The sequence below is a fragment of the Nomascus leucogenys genome, chromosome 20 (genome assembly GCF_006542625.1).
Source record: "Nomascus leucogenys isolate Asia chromosome 20, Asia_NLE_v1, whole genome shotgun sequence".
In the NCBI taxonomy this organism is placed as follows: domain Eukaryota; kingdom Metazoa; phylum Chordata; class Mammalia; order Primates; family Hylobatidae; genus Nomascus; species Nomascus leucogenys.
In genome coordinates, this window is record NC_044400.1 from 58,894,648 (window position 1) to 58,914,851 (window position 20,204).

General features: G+C 38.0%; 1 protein-coding gene across 7 annotated transcripts in view; it reads right to left on the bottom strand.

The window, feature by feature from the left end:
- LOC115830379 (recombining binding protein suppressor of hairless) overlaps positions 1–20,204 on the bottom strand; it is a 115,126-nt gene that overhangs the window by 29,860 nt on the left and 65,062 nt on the right. For all 7 annotated transcript variants that reach the window (XM_030800817.1, XM_030800818.1, XM_030800822.1 and 4 more), the window contains one exon: positions 19,857–19,895. In XM_030800817.1, coding sequence (XP_030656677.1) covers positions 19,857–19,895 — 39 coding nt within the window. The remainder of the gene's footprint in view (positions 1–19,856; positions 19,896–20,204) is intronic.

Here is a 20,204-nt window from a genome sequence, read left to right on the forward strand (position 1 = left end):
ATACAAAGTTCAATATCTTAAATGTATTTACATACTCAATTGTTTTGCTAAGCAATATTATATAGTAAGAAGAAAGCAAGATCTATACAAATGAAACTATAACAATTCTGAATAAGCAGAATCCCAATTCTTGAGATGTCTTACATATCCCAAACTTAAATGTTATTCTACTGATACTATAAAGACAAATGTCAGGTATAAGAGGATAGCTATACAATAGTAATACGTTATTAAATGTGAGGACTTCTAGGTTTACAGCACTTACATGCTAAGTAGCCTGGGGCAAATCATTTAACCTCAACCAGCCTCTGATTCCCCAACTGGAAACTGAAGATAATAACACCTCCCTACCACAGGGTGGCTGAGGGGATTAAATGAGATAACCTAGATAACAGCATTTATATTTACCAACTGAAAAAACCTGTTAGCTCCAAGGCAGGGCAGTAATACCAGGATATAAATAGACTGAGAACTAATCCCTACCACTGAAAAGGAACTCAAAGTCCAAATTGTAATTAAATGCAATAATCCAAGTAGAGATATGTACAAAAAGCAACAATAAGGGAATGCCTATGTAAAGACAGGGGTGGATGGTAAAGGACTACATGCTGGGAAAAGTTCTTAGAAGCCCTAATTCTGAGCGAGAAGTAGACACAGGAAGTGGGAGGAAGAAAGCATAAGGCATTCCAGGGCCTGAGAATAGTGTGAATAAAGGCATCAATTACTGCACATTCAGGCTAAGGAGTAAGGCAGCCACAAAAGTAAAACAAGAGCAGCTAATGTTTCTTGAGTGTTTACTATGTGCCAGGCCTTGAACTAAGTACTTTAACTCCATTATTTTATTTAATCCTCATAATCCAAAAAGATAAGTACTGCTATACAGCTAATACCATTTTGATTGTCATGCCCAAGCTCTTAGAGTGAACAGTGGCAGTCAGGAATTCACACAATTTTGCAAGATTCTAAGGTGAGCCATGGCAGTGAGTAAGGTTGACAATGATAGAGTCAAACTATGAAAGGCTTTGAAAATTGGACATTTGTGTACTTAAATACTAAGTATAAAAGTTTATGCTATTTCAAATATTACCCCATAACAGGTGATGATAAAAGTGGTAATACGTTTCTGCATAGCAAAAGAAACCATCAATGGAGTAAACAGACAACCTACAGAATGGGAGGAAATATGTACAAACTATGCATCTGATAAAGGTCTAATATCCAGCATCTATAAGGAACTTAAATTTACAAGAAACAAAACAAACAACCCCATTAAAAAGTAGGCAAAGGATATGAACACTTTTCAAAAGTGTTCCAACAAGCATATGAAAAGTGGCCAGCAAGCATATGAAAAAAAGCTCAATATCACAGATCATTAGAGAAATGCAAATCAAAATCACAATGAGACACCATCTCACACTAGTCAGAATGGCTATTACTAAAAAGTCAAAAAATAGTAGATGCTGGAGAGGTTGTGGAGAAAAGGGAACATTTACACACTGTTGGTGGTAGTGTAAATTAGTTCAACTGTTGTGGAAAGTAGTATGGCGATTCCTCAAAGAGCTAAAAACAGAACTACCATTCCACACAGCAATCCCATTACTGGGTATACACCCAGAGGAATATAAATCATTCTACCATAAAGTCACATGCACACGAATGTTCATTGCAGCACTATTTGCAACAGCAACAACATGGAATCAACATAAATGCCCATCAGTGACAGACTGGATAAAGTGTGGTACATACACATCATGGAATATTATGCAGCCATTAAAAAAAATGAGATCATGTCTTTTGTGGGAACATAAATGAAGCTGAGGGCTATCTTCCTTAGCAAACTAACGCAGGAACAAAAAACCAAATACCGCATGTTCTCACTTACAAGTGGGAACTAAATGATGAGAACTTATGAAGACAAAGAAGGAAATGACAGACACTGGAGTCTACTTGAGGGTGGAGCCTGGGAGGAAGGAGAGGAGCAGAAAAAATAACTATTAGGTACTGGGCTTAATACCTGGGTGATGAAATAATCAACAAACCCCCCCTGGCATGTGTTTACCTATGTAACAAACCTTCACATGTAACCCTGAACCTAAAATAAAAGTTTTTAAAAAAAACTCTTGGAAAATTATTTGAAGTACTTTTAAGGGAAGTATTGTTATATGGTTATTCATTATGATTAAACCTGTACGTATAAAAAAAGTGGTAGCGTGTAGTAAAATTTTTAAAGATCCAGAGAAAAACTCAAAATGAAAAAAAAACAATCCATCCCTTTGTGAATTGGGACAAGATCACCAGTCAATTTTCTCTCAAGCCCATTATAGACAATCAATACTACAGAAACTGAATTTTCAATCTAAACTAAAGGCAATGAGAGATCTTAAGGTTTTTAAAAAATATGTAATTAATTTTACTTTTTAGTTATTTCTAGAGAAAGGATTCAAAAGCAGAGAGACAAGCAAACTTATAAAAAGGCTCTCATACTAAGAAGGTAACAGAAGATAGTAGGGGACAGGAAAAATAACTCTTTGTATCTTTTGTTTTGGGAGAAGTGGGTATATATTATTATTAGGTTCTGCTGACAAAAGTCAACTCTGAAGTGCCCCTGGGACCTCCAAGTTGGAAAGTATTCAGTAGGTTGTTGGAAGTATCTATGCATAGTTCAAGAGAGAGGTCTGGGCTGAAAAGGTGGGGTTCATTAGTATGTAATTGGCAAACAAAACCATGGAAGTAAATGGACTCTCCCAGAACAAAAACACATTGACAGGAGAGTCAAGAAGAAAATGTATTAAAGGAAACTGAGAACTGGTAAGAGGAAGAACTGAAACCAGCCTCAGGTGCTGTAGAAAGACACAACCTCGAAAGAAGGGAGCAATCAAAGGTGAAATGCTGCAGAAGTCAAGGTCATTTTAATTTCAGCAAGAAGTCTAACAGATGCCAGCTGGGGGAAGGACATAAGCAGGAGTTAAGTCTGAAAGTCTCTATTTTATTCGTAAAATGAGAGGCCATCATGATGTCTAATGGATAAGAAAACAAAAGTAAATACTGGAAATACCTTCCAGGGTATGGAAAAGGAAGCTAACTATGGACAAATAAAACAACTGAAGATTGGTATCAAAAGACCAGCTAATGTTGGAATCCAAAAATAATGGTGCCAATTCCCACTAACATTCCAAGGGACGGAATAGGGAGACCACACTCTCAAACTGCTGGGTACTAGAGATGCAGCCTGGAGAGGGTAACAATGATGAGGGATCTGAGGTGTTGCAAAGTCAGGTGACTGAACATAGAGTTCAGGGTGAATAAGAAAACAAAAGCAGGCTAGGCGCAGTGGTGTCCGGCTGTAATCCCAGTACTTTGGGAGGCTGAGGCGGGCAGATCACCTGAGGTCGGGAGTTTGAGACCAGCCTGACCAACATGGAGAAACCCCCTTTCTACTAAAAATACAAAATTAGCCAGGCATGGTGGCGCATGCCTGAAATCCCAGCTACTCAGGAGGCTGAGGCAGGAGAATCGCTTGAACCCAGGAGGCAGAGGTTGCAGTCAGCCAAAATTGCGCCATTGCACTCCAGCCTGGGCAACAAGAGTGAAACTCCCTCTCAAAAAAAAAAAAAAAAAAAGAAAACAAAAACAAAAGCAAAGCCAAGAGAAGGCCAATATCCTGACAAAACTGGCACAAAATTTCCCAGCACAAAACTTGAAGAGCTACTATATATTTGAATAGTTTTAAGCCATTAAGTGTATTTCCAGATACTAAACCCTATTTGTATTTGTAGTCTCTATTACATCATTTAGCAGTAACTGCATTGTGTTTGTCAGGTTTCATGTTTATTTTTCTTGTCTTCCCAAATAGACTACAAAGTCTTTAAAGGCAAGATCCATATTTTACATTTCTATCCCTTTCATGACAACTCAGGTAAAACAGGACACAAACTTGGTATTTGATAATATCCGAGGCAGTCACAAATGCTTTCTACAAAGATGATTTTAATTATAATCATTAAATGAGCTAAAATTAAGCAATCACTCTGCCAGTACTCTTCTAAGCATTTATTAACATAACCAATGACCTTGAGGGTAACACTATTATGTACATTTTAGAAACTGGGTAGATAGAGGTTAAGTAACTTTCCCAAGATGATACTGAAGAGTGAGGATTCAAATCTACGTAGCCTAGCTTGTGAGGACAAAATCATACTGTTAGTGGTTAGGGGTATAGCTTTGGTGTGAAATAGATCAGGGTCTGTTACTAAGGGTCTGTCAATCACTAAGCCTGAGTTTTCTCACCTGTAAGATAAAGACAGTAATGCCTCATATTGGCGGTGGGGGCAAGGGGACACTTTAAAGTAAGTTAGTCCCACAAACTGACAGAAAGCAAGTGTCAGCAGCCTCGAGCTATTACTATTATTTCCTTAGAAAGAAGACTTCAACCTTCAACAGTACACAAAGTGCAGAGGGAGGGAAAATGGGACTTCCACTGAGGCTTTGAGAGCAAACTTGAAAATGACCTAGGAATGAATGATCAGGCATGTTACCCAATGTGCAAAGCACAAATTCTGCAAGTACACCAGGTAAACTGCACAACTATCCATCTTCCCACTGAAGATTTATTGAAAGCTTACTATATTCTAGGCACTGGGCATTCTGCTGGCTTCTACTACTGGATGTAACTGCTCACAGTTCTAAGATCTCACGGTGCTTATGATGAATGCAGGGTGACAGCTCTGGTTCTCCTTGTCTTTTCCTTCATGTTTAGAATACAAATTCCTGAAAAAGTAACTAGAGCCTCAAGGTAATCATGAACAATAGTTGTCCTGTAAGAGTAATTTGCCAAATAGCTTCTTTCAACAGTAAAAATAAATTTCGCTTTATTAAACAGAATATTAAACATTAAAAATTATGTTCTCTGGCAATTAAAGCTTGATCATTGACTTTCTGCACCTTAAGGAGCCATAAAACAAGATGATATACTCTAAAGAAACACAATAAATAGTAAAGCCTGTTAAATAATAGCCCATATGCTTTTCATCAAAATAGAGGAAGGCTGTGTCAATAAATAGGATTTCTATCTCAGCACTGCTGACATCCTGGACAAAATCATTTTCTGCTGTGGAGAGATTGCACTGTGCATTGTAGGAATATGTAGCAGCATCACTATCTTTTACCCTGCAGGTGCCAGTAGCACCCTTCCTTGAATTATGACAACCAAAAATGTCTCCAGATGGTGCCAAATGTCAAGAAAGAGGATGGAGTGAGATGGTCACATGGATTGAAAACTACTGGGATAAACCCCAAAAATTTCAGTGGTAAGATATCACAATTATCCAGATTTTTTTTTAATTAAAAAATACTGAAAATTTTATTATTAGAAAAACATATTATAGGTGCTGAAGAATCCTGGACCGTAGAATTACTATGTTTTATTATTGAACTGTTTTTTTTTGAATACTTTAAAACATAAGGTAAATTTTGAAGTCTATTGTTTACTAATTTCATTTAATGATTTCTTACATAAAATTTTCATTCTAAATGAAAACCAATTGGATCACGCCTGTAATCGCAGCACTTTGGAAGGCTGAGTTGGGCGAATCAATTGAGATCAGGAGTTTGAGGCCAGCCAACATGGTGAAACCCCATCTCCACAAAAAATACAAAAACTAGCAAGGTATGGTGGCACGCACCTGTAGTCTCAGCTACTCAGGAGGCAGGGAATTGCTTGAACCCAGGAGGCGGAGGTTGCAGTGAGCCAAGATCGCACCACTGCACTCCAGCCTGACAGACAGAGTGAGACTCCGTCTCAAACAACAACAACAAAAAACAAAACAAAAAAAGGAGATTTTATTGTTATCAAAAATAATTTTACTAACATGAAATTATGGTAAATGCCATTCTGGTTCAACATGTTTAATCTATGATTACCTTTGTCAATTTTTTGACTGTGGTTTGCTTTATAAAATTCAAACTTTTTTTACACAGAAAAAAAAAAAAAGGAAAGAAAAATACCACAAAGAGAATATTACAGTGAAACATCCATGAATGGTAAGATAAGCTCATGTGCTGTTTCCAACGGATTTACTTTTACTAGTTATGCCAATGGGGGCAATGGGAGTCTGCAAAAAAAGGGAAGAACCTGGTCCCCGCGTAAAGGTATAAGAGAACTTCAGTTAAGGGAACATAATCAATGTTATTCAATATTACAGAATAGTCAAGAAAGATAAAGATTAGAAACTCTTCATAAATTTGACAATTAGTTCACAAATGGAACAGCTTAATTAGAATCTTCTCAGTGAGCTGGTGGTGAGGCAACACCACTGAAGTAAGCTACAAAATGAAAGGAAGGGAAGAAAGTGCAATGAACGTTAAGTCATGCTTGTTGGCTGATAAGGAAAAGGGGTGGTGGTGGGAATAACTAAAGTTACGGCACAAAAGTTTGTCTCTTGGCCGGGTGCGGTGGCTCAAGCCTGTAATCCCAGCGCTTTGGGAGGCCGAGGCGGGCGGATCACGAGGTCAGGAGATCGAGACCATCCTGGCTAACACGGTGAAACCCTGTCTCTACTAAAAATACAAAAAATTAGCCGGACGTGTTGGCAGGCGCCTGTAGTCCCAGCTACTCGGGAGGCTGAGGCAGGAGAATGGCGTGAACCCGGGAGGCAGAGTTTGCAGTGAGCCGAGGTCGCGCCACTGCACTCCAGCCTGGGGGACAGAGCAAGACTCCGTCTCAAAAAAAAAAAAAAAAAAAAAGTTTGTCTCTTTACAGGATTTTTAAAATTTTGGATATAAAGGGAAGTTTTTAATTACTAAGTTTGTTAAAACAAAAAAAGCCAAGAAGAAAATGTAAAGATGCACTGCAAAAAAACCTAGTATCTATAAACTGAGTACTTTTAAGTAGTTGAAGTATATAACACACAGAATTCTGAAAGATGGGCTGGGCGAGGTGGCTCCTGCCTGTAATCCCAGCACTTTGGGAGGCTGAGGCAGGCAGATCACAAGGTCAGGAGTTCAAGACCAGCCTGGCCAACATAGTGAAATGCCATTTCTACTAAAAATACAAAAATTACCCGGGTGTGGTGGCAGACACCTGTAGTCCGAGCTAATTGGGAGGCTGAGGTAAAAGAAGCACTTGAACCTGGAAGGCAGAAGTTGCAGTGAGCTGAGATTACGCCACTGCACTCCAGCCTGGGCGACAGAGTGAGACTCTGTTTCCAAAAAAAAAAAAAAAAAAAGAAAAAAACAGAATTCTGAAAGATGAGATTGGAAAGACAGGGTGGGGTGAGATTGGCTCAAGCCTTAAATGCCATGCTAGTAAAGTGTACATTTAATCCATAGCTTAGTGTTTCTCAAAGTAAATTCCTGGAGGCAAGATCCTACTTAAAACGGAGTTCTGAGGGCCAAGACATATGGAAAACACTACAAACCACATCTCCCGCTAGGACATTAATTATAGCGGTGAGTTTGCGGTGTCCTTACGGTGCTAACGCCATTCTTCTGAAAACAGACTTCCTCACTTTCTCACCACACTCTTACACACCTCTGTGATTGGTCCAAGGGGTAAGTGGAGGGAGTGTGGGAGAGAGGGAAGGGGAGAAAATCACCACAAAAATGGGAGGTCCAGTCATCCTTACCTCCAGGCTCACTCTCTGCACTTCTCAAATTGGACTACTGTCGCTTTAAAATCCAAATAATAAAAGTTCCAAAATGAACTCTGTCTTCTAACGAAGAAACTTATTTTTGTTGTATCAAGAATTTTCAAAGTAATCACACACACACACAATATCACACATGTAAACATTTTAGAGAACTGAAGAGCATACTGAGAAACACAATAGGCCACAGTCATCAAATCACGAAGCAGCCTGTTTTTGTGCCCCCTAGGAGCTAAGCATGCCTTTTAGATTTTCAAAGAGTTACAATGCCGGGCACGGTGGCTCACGCCTGTAATCCCAGCATTTTGGGAGGCCGAGGCAGGCGGATCACAAGGTCAGGAGATTGAGACCATCCTGGCTAACACAGTGAAACCCTGTCTCTACTAAAAATACAAAAAATTAGCTGGGCATGGCAGTACATGCCTGTAATCCCAGCTACTTGGGAGGCTGAGGCAGGAGAACTGCTTGAACCTGGGAGGTGGAGGTTGCAGTGAGCCAAGATCGCACCACTGCACTCCAGCCTGGGCAACAGAGTGAGACTCTGTCTCAAAAAACAACAACAAAAAAAGAATTACAAAACAGAGACTAATAATATGCAACAGAGATAGTATGTAGCCCTCAAAGCCTAAAATATATACTACTTGACGCTACAGAAAATGCTTGTTGATCCCTGCAGACAATTTTTAAAAGTAAAAGTTTTTAAGGAAAAGTTGCAAAACAGAATTCTAATTAAATCAATTAAGTATATTGCACGGCTGACATTCAATCAAGATTTTTTATAAAATTCTTCCTCAAAACTGGACTTATGGACAACTGAGGGTTCAGAAAGCTCAGCTCAACTCTTTTCACACCTACTTCGGGATGCTGCCCAAAGGCATCCGGATTTATACGCACCCCCACAAAACCTTGAAGAACTGCCCTATTTTTGTCAGATTCTGGCAGTCTCACCTTTTACACTGTCTCAGACACTTCTTCTCAAAGTGAGCTCCACAATAGTTATGGTTTACAAAGGGGCATGTCTCAATCAAAGATGCCTCAGTGAAATCAGATAAAATAAAGTGAAACTAATTCATGGCAGAACTACTCAGAACCTTAAGCAAAATCTTCAAGAGAGGGATATTTGTAGGCTTCATTTTCCAAGCTGTTAGACCAGACTAAGATCTCCTTGTTTTTCCCCCAAGGAAGCTTCCTGAGAACTACTGTTTGCCTGAGGGCCAGTTTTGAAAATGACAATCTAGGGATACTATCAATAGTCAACAAAGTCATGGTGCCCTTGTAATACAATAAAACATTGAGGCTGCTGTACTAAGTGTCTACATCTATCAGTGACCAAAGCTAAACAACAGTACAGGTCCTGTTCCTAAGGAAACACCTGCAAACCTCACTTCAATCCTCTCTTTTTATAGCAGAAGTAAAAATGTCCCAAAATTCCACAAAAAGTTTTTTGTAGATAAGTAAATTGCTTCAAATCCTGTCACACAGCTATGAGACACATCCTTTCAAATTCTGACCAGCTCTTGGTTTTCCCTTCCCCACCTCCCACTCCCAAACAGGCATAGGCCGTTACATTGAGAGCAATGGGTCATCAACACATTTGTGTTCTATTAGCTTCAAAAGGTTCTTGTACAAATAAGCCATTTTGCTACTTAAGGCTTTACATTTTATGTAGAGAAAAATTTGGGACTAGAGGAATCTGAGAACATAAAATAGCATGAGGTGCTGACAATCAAAGGCAAGTCACCATCTTGGTTCTTCCATTTCTAATCCTGGGTTGATGCAAACTTGACTCTTCGAATCCCAGGGATCAGACCGCATAGTCCCTTCCTACTCTACTCCATTCTTTTATTCCCTCAAGATGCCCTACAAACATGTGACTGGTCTAAGTAAAGTTGAACCTTATTAGCAACCACTTTTTAATATGAATTATTTACCCATTTATGGACTAATTAGTTGACTAATAGCAAAGGTCATGTTACCATTCATGTAGCAGATCAACCTTAGGCTTTAATTTGACTATCAATTTAAATTCATTTTACATTTACCTACTTTGCATGGTGTTTGTTACTCATAGGTGTCTCATGATGAAATAAAATACATGACTAGGTTGAAACATGAATATTGTACCTGTCATGCAAAGAAACCTGTCTACCTATGTTCACAATTAAAAATGGATGCTCTCCTGTCTCAAAGTGAGGAGATGAATCATAAAGAGAAACAGGCACAGAAAACAGAAACTTTAACCATAATCCAGAGTAGACAAAGAAAATACACCGTTTTAAGAGTTTCTCATGAAGCACTGGTAAAATGCTTCTAAAAATTACATGCTATGGATAGGGAAGAGAAGAGATTCAAAAAGAACAGGGGTTTTCTCAAAGACAATGCAATCCCTAAATTAGTAGACAAATATGAATATATAATCGTCTTAGTCCATTTGTGAAGCTGGGTAATTTATTTTAGAAAGAGGTTTATTGGGCTCACAGTTCTGCACACTGGAAGACTGGGCATCTGGTGAACGGCTCGGGGCGCTTCCACTCATGGCTAATGGGGAGCTAGCAGGCAGAGATCACAGGGCAACAAAGAAAGGAAGAGAGGGAAGGGAGGTGCCAGACTCAAACCTCCCATTAGACCCCACCTTAAACATTCAGGATCAAATTTCAACATGCTACTTAGAGGGTCCAAATATCCAAACCACAGCACCCATGTTAATGTGGACAATAGATATAAAGCTAATTTCTTCTTTTGTCTTTTTTGAAGCAGATTGTCACCTTGTCACCCAAGCTGGAGTAAAGTGGCACAATCCGGCCCACTGCAGCCTCAATTTCCTGGGTTAGAGGGATCACCCCACCTTAGCCTTCCATGTAGCTGGGACCACAGGCGGGCAACACCACATCCAGCTAATTCTTTAATTTTTTGTAATTCTCCCTATGCTGCCCAGGCTAGTCTCAAACTCCTGGACTCAAGCAATCCTCCTGCCTTGGCCTCCCAAAATGCTGGAATTACAGGCTTGAGCTACCATGCCTGGCCTGGAGCTTAGTTTCTTAACCTTCACCTTTAAGGTATTATTACTTATTCTGAGGCAACCTCCAAAGCAAGCCAACAGAATTTCAGAAACTGATTATTTCCATATCTGACCATGGCCACAATGGAGGTATATGTGAGAACAGAGAGGTATGGCAGGGAGACTAACAGAAGATGAGCTTTGCAAAAAGTGTTAGGCCAAGTGACAGAGAAAAAATATTCTTAGGGAGAGAACACTACAAAACAGTTACAACAATTACAACAAACCTTGAAGAAATGATAAACTTTTATGAAGAAAACCTCATGACATTAAACGGATTCAAGCAAAAGCATGAGTTAATGGCTACTAGTCTGGAGTGTTGTAGGGGAGAAGGTTAAGACTACCTTCTTTAGAAGTCTTCAGGATTCCAGTCTTACCTTTTGGTTAACAACAGAGCAGAGTCACTTAGTACAACAGAGTATTAAGTCGAGTAATATCTCTTTTTTAAAAAAAGCACTTCAGAGCTCAGGCCTACTCTTATCTAAGAAACAGGCACCTCCACTCGACACACTAAGCACTCCTGAAGACCAATGCCTAACTGCATTGCAACTAAGATTTTCAGGCTCTAAATGACAAAATGATTTGAGGCTCTAAAAGCCTCAACAATACAAGAATAATTGTTCTATGCATTAGTATAACACCTGATTATTCTATTTGGTTTTTTTTTTTTTTTGAATTGACAAGTTATACTTGTGGGCCATATTAAAGGGAGTATTTCAAGAGATTGGGACATCCTTAAAAGCCAACACTCTATTCCTATAATATACATCCTGAAAGAATGTAATTTTTTTTTTAAAAGTGAATCCAGGCCGGGCGTGGTGGCTCACGCCTGTAATCCCAGCACTTTGGGAGGCCAAGGCAGGTGGATCACGAGGTCAGGAGATCAAGACCATCCTGGCTAACACGGTGAAACCCTGTCTCTACTAAAAATACAAAAAATTAGCTGGGTGTGGTGGCGGGCACCTGTAGTCCCAGCTACTCGGGAGGCTGAGGCAGGAGAATGGCATGAACCCGGGAAGCAGAGCTTGCAGTGAGCAGAGATTGTGCCACTGCACTCCAGCCTGGGTAACAGAGTGAGACTCCATTCTCTAAAAAAAAAAAAAAAAAAAAAAATGAATCCATAGTAACACTGAATAGTATATATTATTAACGAGCCTTAATCAAAAGTTTAAACTCTTGTGTAGGCAGAACTATGTTTAGAACACTATCTAAAAGATGACCTTCACAACAGGATGCTTTTTCAATATTGCTTAATTTGGAAAATGGGAGTAAGAATAGTGTTTCAAAGATTTTTTAAGGAATAAAATCTGCCCAATTTTAAACTCTCTGCACCCCAATGGAGAGAAAAAATGTTAAAATATTTCTCATCAAATAAAATAAAAGATACTAAAATTTTCCTAACTTGAATATCCTTTAAAGGAGAAATGGAGGAAAAAAAACATTTTAAAAAGCATTCTCAAGGCAGGGTATGGTGGCTCTCGCCTGTAATCCCAGCACTTTGGGAGGCCGAGGCAGGGGGATCACTTGAGCTTAGGAGTTCAAGACTAGCCTGGGCCATATGGGGAAATCCTGTCTCTACAAAAAATATAAAAATTAGCCAGGCATGGTTGTGTGCACCTGTAGTCCCAGCTACTCAGGAGGCTGAGGTGGGAGGCTGGCTTGAATCTGGGAGGCAGAGGTTGCAGTGAGCCAATATCACACCACTGTGCTTGTAGCCTGGGTGATAAAGCCAGACTTCGTCTCTCAAAACAAAACAAAACAAAAAAAGGCCAGATGGTACCTAAAATTATAATATATTATCAAAGGGGAAAATTTCTGATTTCCAAGTTTGTGCTTAATAAAATAAAATTTTATCACAGATTTGGTCATTGATTTTACATTTCCATTTGCTGTTATACAAACTTTTTGCTAAATTTGCCTTATTTTAGCTTCAATAATAAACAATATAAATCTGTAGTTTGTTCTCTTTCAGAGATTTACAAAGAAATAAAACTTACCTGAAGCCAGGCGTGGTGGCTCACACCTGTAATCCCAGCACTTTGGGAAGCGAAGGCAGGCGGATCACTCGAGGTCAGGAGTTCGAGACCAGCCTGGCCAACACGGTGAAACCCCATCTCTACTAAAAATTAAAAATTAGCTGGGCATGGTGGCAGGCACCTGTACTCTAGCCTGGGCAACAGAGCCAGACTCTGTCTCAAACAAAACAAAGCAAAAAACAAAAAAAACTTACCTGAATTTTCCCAAGAAGATACAATAATCCCTTTCAGAATATTTCAGAATATTTTTCAAGTATAAAAGCTTCTACGTTTTTTTTTTTTTTTTTTTTTTTGACGTGTCTCGCTTCTCCAGCTGATCATGCCGTCTCGCTCACTGCAGCTCCGCCCCCGTCCCCCATTCCTCCTCAGCCTCCGAGTAGCTGACTACAGCCTCCACTCCCGCTAATTTTTTTTTTTTGTAGACGGTTTCACTTTTACCAGATGTCTCGATCTCCTACCTCGTGATCCCCGCCTCGCCTCCAAGTCTGGATTACAGCTAGCCACCGCCCCTAGCTTCTACGTTTTTAACAGCTTTATTGAGATTTAATTGAAATATAATAAAATACACTTATTTAAAGTGTGCAATGTGACAAGTTTTGGCATGTGTATACACCATCACCAAAATCAAAATAAAGGTATTCACAATTGTGAGTTTCCTTTCTGCCTTTTTGTAATCTTTCCTCCTGCCTCTCCCTATCCCCAGGAAACCACTGATCTACTTTTTGTCAGTACAGATCAGTTTGCATTTTCTATAATTCTATGTAAGTGGAATCACGCAGTACATATTCTTTTTTCCTGATATATTTAGAAAATTGAGTATAATGATTTTAAGATCCATCTATGTTGTTGCATGTATCAAGTTCATTTCTTTTTTTACTGCTTAATAGAAATTCACTGTAGAATACACTACAATTTGTTGATCCACTCACCTGTTGCTGGATATTGGGGTTATGTATGTGTGACTACTACAACTAAAGCTAACATGAACATTTGTGTTCAGGGCTTTGTATTCAGATGTTTTCATTTTCCTTGATTAAATATGTAGGAATGGAATAACTAGGCCATATGGTAGAGGTTTAACATTTTAAGAAAGTGCTAAATTATTTTCTAAAATTATTGTACCACTTTATATACCCACTGCCAGTGTATGAAAGTACTAACTGTTCCCATTATGAGTCCTTTAAATTTCAGACATTTTAACAGGTATATAGTATTAATAGTATCTAACTCCTAGAAAGTGTATGTGTCCCCCCAAAATTCCTACGTTGAAACCTAATAGGAGGTGGGGCATCTGGGAGGTGATGAGGTCATGAGGATGGTGCCTTCAAGAATAGGATCAGTGCCCTTGTCCCTCCTGCCATGTGAGGACACATAAAGATGACGGCCATCTATCAACCAGGAAGCATCTCCCAACAGACATCAAACACACTGGTGTCTTAATCTTAGACTTCCCAGCCTCCAGAATTATGAGCCATAAATTTGTGGTTTATAAGCCACCCAGTTAATGGTACACTGTTACAGCAAACCAGTGGGACTAACACACTCACTGTAGTCTTAATTTGCACTTCCTTAATGGGTATTTGTCATATTCACACATTCTTTGGATTAGTATCTGTTCAGACCATTTCCGCCCTTTAAAAATGGATTGTTTCCTTATGATTTACTTTTCAGAGTCCTTTTCATCTTTGTTCTTTATTTTAATGAAGTAAAATTTATCAATTTCTTCCACAGATTGTGTTTTAGTGTCTAAGAAATGTTAGCCTAAAAAACAACATTTTCTTCTGTTTTCTTCTAAAAGCTGTACACTTTAAAGTTTTACATTTAGGATTGTTTATTTTGTATACGTTCCTAATTGTATTTATGTAGACTTTAACAAAACCTTGCCAAATGATACAATTCTATTTCAAAACATTAATCTACAAAAAAATGAAAAAAAAAGTTTTACATTTAGGTCTACATTTAGCTATTTTTTAAATATGGTACTGTGTATAGACTGTAGTTACTTTGTGTATGGGGGGCAGATTGAAGGAGCAATGGATATCCAATTGTTCTACAATCAACTGTTAGAAAGACTATCATTTAAAAAAAAATCTAGCTAAATTGCCTTTGTACCTTGACTGGAAAGCAACTGACCATATATCTGAAGAACTATTTCTGGCCACTATTCTGTCACAATGGTCTACTTAGCTATCTTTATGCCAATACAATACTTTAAATTACCATAGCTTTATAGTAAGTTTTGAAACCAGGCAGTGTAAGTTCTTTTTGCTTTTTTTCAAGGTTGTTTGCATTTCTATATAAATTTTAGAAACAGCTTGTCAACTGTTACAAAAAAGCCTGCTGAGATTTTGACTGTGATTGTGTTGAATCCACAGGATCAATTTGAGAAGAACTGACATTTTAACCATATATATATTTATTTGAGACAGGGTCTTGCTCTGTCATCTAGGCTGGAGTGCAGGGGCACAAACATGGATCACTGCAGCCTTAACCTCCTGGGCTCAGGCAATCCTCCTGCCTCAGCTTCCCAATGTAGCTGGGACCACAGGCACATGCCAACATGCCCAGCTAATTTTTTTTATTATTTGTAGAGACAAGGTTTCACTTTGTTGCCCAAGCTGGTTTCAAACTCCTAGCCTTAAGTGATCCTCACACCTTGGCCTTTCAATGTGCTGAGATTATAGGCGTGAACCATCACACCCAGCCCATTTCAACAATATTAGGTCTTCTACCTGAAGAACATTTAATTAGGACTTCAAGTTCTCCCAGTAATGTTTGGTAGTCTTCAGTGTAGAGTTTTTGCACCTTTTGTCAGACTTCTCCCGAGAAATTACATATATTTTTATACTACTGTGTAAATTGTATTGCTTTCAAATTTCAATTTCCCATTGCTCATTAGTATACACAATTTAGTTGTGTATGTTAATCATGTATCCTACTACCTTGCTAAACTCACTTATCAGTTCTAGTAGCAAGATTCCACAGAATTTTCTATACAGATGATCATGATATCTGCAAATAAAGACAGTTTCACTTCTTTCTTTCCCATCCAGACGTTTTTCATTTCTTTTTCTGGCCTTATAGTACCTCAAAAGACAATGTTAAATGAAATCTGTGAAAGCAGACATCCTTGTGTTGTTCCTGATGTTAGAGGAAAAACATTCAGTGTTTCACCAATCAGCATGTTGTTAAATGTAGTTTTTTCATAGGCACGCTATGATGAGGAAATTCTCTTTTATTCCAAGTTTGCTGAGAATTTCTATTAAAAATGGATGTCAAAAGCTTTTTCTAAATCCCCTGAGATACCTATATGATTTTCCTTTTTTGTTCTCTTAATATACTGAATTGCATGAACTGTTTTCCATTCCTGAGATAAAGCTCACTAGGTCAAGATGTATCATCCCCTTAATACATTGTTGGATTCCATTTGAAAATTTGTTGAGACTTTTTATAACTATGTTCACAAGGGATACTGGACAGTAATTTCATTTTCTTGTAATGTCTTGCCTACTTTTTGCAACAGGGTAATGCTATGCTCACAGAATGAACTGAGAAGTATGTCCTGCTTTCCAATTTTCTGAAAGAGTATGTATGGAATTGAGATAATTTTTTTCTTAAATATATAGTAGAATTCAACAGTGAAGCCATCTGGGCCCGCAGTTTTGTCAGAAGGTTAATAAGTTCAATTTCCTTAAATATAGGACTATTCAAGTTACCTCTTTCTTCTTGAGTAAGCTTTGGTAGTTTGCTAGTTTCAAGAAATTGTGTGCATTTCTTCAAAAGTTGAATATTATTGGCAAAAAGTTAAGTATAATATTAACTTAATTATCCTTCAAACATCTGTGACTCTATAGTGATATCACCTTTCTTGTTCTTGATATTGGTAATTTGTACAGAATCGGATTTCTATCTAGTATGATCATCCTTCTGCTTGAAGAATTTAACACTGTAGCTAAGTCCTATTTGCAATAAATTCTTTCAACTTTTAATATGCCTAAAACGGTATGTATCTACTGGGTATAGAATTCTAGGTTGACAAGTATAGGTTCCCCTTGAGCACTTCAAAGCACTTGCTCTGTCTTATCCATAGCATGGTTTCAGATAAAAAACCTGCTGTCATCCTCTCTTTGTTCCTTTGTGCATAATTTGTCTTTTATTTTCTGTTGTTTTTTTCTTTATCACTGACTTTAATCAATTTGATTATAAAGTGCTTCTGGGTGGTTTCTGTACTCAGGATTAACTGATTTTTTTTTAGATGGGGTCTTACTCTGTCACCCAGGCTGGAGTGCAGTGGTGTGATCTCGGCTCACTGCAACCTCCGTCTCCTGGGCTCAAGTGATCCTCCCACCCTCAGTCTCCCAAGCAGCTGGGACTACAGGCACGTGCCACAACTCCTGGCTAACTTTTTTTTTTTTTCTAACTTTCTGGTACAGACATGGTTTCACCATGTTGCCCATGCTGATCTTGAACTCCTAAGCTCAAGAGATCTGCCCGCCTCAGCTTCCCAAAGTACTGGGATTACATGCGTGAACCACAGCACCCGGCTTAGATCTGTGGTTTTAGTTTTCACTAATTTTCCAGTTAGAACATTTTTGCCATTATTTCTTCATATATTGTTTTAGTCATACTCTTCCTACTATGACTAACTACATATATATGAGGTCACCTGACAATAAACCATGGCTCACTAATGCTCACCACTTTTTTCAGACTTTTTGTGTGCTTCATTTTAGATAGTATCTATTGCTATGTCTTCATGTTTACTAATCTCCTCTTTGTCCATTCCAAAATTAATCCCAAGTGTACTTTTCCACCTTAAATATTGTACTTTTCATCTTTAGAGATTTAATTTGAGAGAGAGAGAGAGAGAGAGAGAGAGAGAGAGTGTGTGTGTGTGTGTGGTGTGTGTGTGTGTGTGCGTGCAATCTTCTATGTCTCTATTTAACCTCTCCTCTAGCTCAGGTATCTACTAATTACAGTCTGTAGGCCAAATCCTATCCACCACCCATTTTACAAATAAAGCTATACTTCACTGTACAGACACTCTAATTGTTTACATATGGTCTATTGCTGCTTTTGTGCTACGACAGAGGTGAGTAGTATGATAGAGGTTATATGGGCAACAAAACCTAAAATATGTACCAACTGACCCTTTAAAGAAAAAGTTTCCTAGCTCTTGATCTTGACATCTTGGACATACAGAACACAAATATAATAACTGTTTTAGGCTGGGCACCGTGGATCACACCTGTAATCCCAGCATTTTGGAAGGCCAAGGAAGCAGGAGGATTGTTTGAAGCCAAGAGTTCAAGACGAGCCTGGGCAACATAGTGAGACCCTGTCTCTACAAAAAACAAAAAAAAAAATACTGTTTTAATGTTCTTATCTAATAATTCTATCATCTGTGTCATTTCTGGGTTGAATTTGATTCACTGATTTTTCTTGTTATGGATATTTTCTTGCTCCTTTGTATGACTGGTATATTTTGATTTTGCCTTTCTGAGGGAGTGCTGGATATTTTTCTATTCCTATATTCTTGAGCTTTGTTCTGGTACACAATTAAGTTTGATCCTTTCAATCCTTCTGTAAGTTTGCCAGGTGAAAACAGAGCATCATGCCTGGACCCAATTTTATATCACTACTGAAACAAAACCCTTCTGAGCACTCTAGCGAATGCCCTATAAATCATGAGATTTTTCCACTCTGGCTACTGTTAACAGGCACAATTCATAGCCCTCAGTGAACTTTAGAAATTGTTTCCTCTGATTTTTGGGGATATTTTTCCCCAATCCCCACCACGGAGTAGTTTTCTTACACATGCATGCTGATCAATAAGCAGCTGAAGACTGAAAAGAAACCTCTGTAGATCTCTGGACCTCTTTACACAGTTAATTCCTCTCCACTTTGCAGCCCTGCTAACTGTCTTGCCCTCTGTGGACTCCCAGTTTCTCAGGAATCACTTATCCTTCTATACCTAATGTTCAATAGCTGGAAAACTGTTTTTACATATTTTGTCCAGGTTTTTGTCCTTCTACATTTATTAGGCGACATGCGTCTGTAAGGAAAAGCTAACGTCTTTGCCCCATTTATTAATTATAAGTGACTTTTATTTATATAAATAATATTTATCCTGAGATTAATTAACTCAGTATAGACTTCTAAGCTGTTGTTTTATTACATGGGTTTTAATCTATTACTATTATTATTTATCTTGATAACCAAAGTGTCCCAGATTTCCCCTTCAAACTGTCCTTTGTATCCTTCTGTAGGTCCCCATCGTTCTTTAAGTGTAACAGCTTTTTAAAATAATAGCAATAATTTGGAAATAACCTAAATGGTCATCAATGTGAAATATAAAAGTGGTATGAAAACTATGAAAAACCATGGAGCCATTAAGGGGAAATATCAAGGTAGAAGATGTACTGTTAAGTGGCATTAAAAGGTGTAGAACAATGATAGAGTGTGATCTCTGTTGAGTTTATGAAGAAAAAGGACAGACATATACATACATATATATCATTTTCTTGAACGACACCAAAAATAAACTGCTAATAACACAAGGTTTGCATCAACTCTAGGACATGGCCATAGAACTAGGTCTCTTTATTTTACAATTCTGGCTGCTGGAAATTTTAAAAATCATTTTCAAGACAAATACTTTTAACATTCATAATTAAAATGTATATTGTACAACTTATACTCATTAAAAATAGATAAAACGTGTGTTTTCTTAAAATGGGTAAAAATTGTTTTCCTTAAAATTCTTTCCTAAAAGCATTTACTTTCAAATCTTACCTGCAATCAACAAATTGTGATGGGCTAACCATAGCTAGATATAGAAAGCTACCTGCACTGCTGTCCATGTTGTATTCACTACATAAGACTCAAGACTAACTCTAAGAAAGGTTTCATTTTCCCTTTTCAACTATATCCTTTTGTTCCTGTTTTTGGTGAGGGAGGGGAGGAGAGATGAGGGAAAGGAAGTTTGAGAATAAGTTTATGCTCTAGATAGTAATATTTGAATGACTTCAAGGGTATCTATTAATATAATATCTAAAACAATAGGATTTATACTTTCATAAAATGTATGTGTAAAAAGCTGACTAATATAATACTCACCTAGTAAGTCGTTTAGGTGGAGGCCGCTCACCAAATTTCCTGGAAAAAAAAAATAAAGAAAATAAAGTTAAGTAAGCCGTATGACACACTCTACAGAAAGCTTTTCAGGCATCATAAAATCTTTTATGACTTATACTTCAACCTCACTGAAGAACATGAAGACAGAAATCCTCTGGTAAGCATTTGTATCCCAAAATTACAAAATACACATTTAAACATGCCAACAACACGCCCTAAGTAAGCCTTACAAACGCACTCTGAACAAGTAACACACTGATTAGATGTATCTTTTAGAGATAACTTACCAATAAAACAACTAGCCAAAGACCCTCACAAAGTTTATCATGT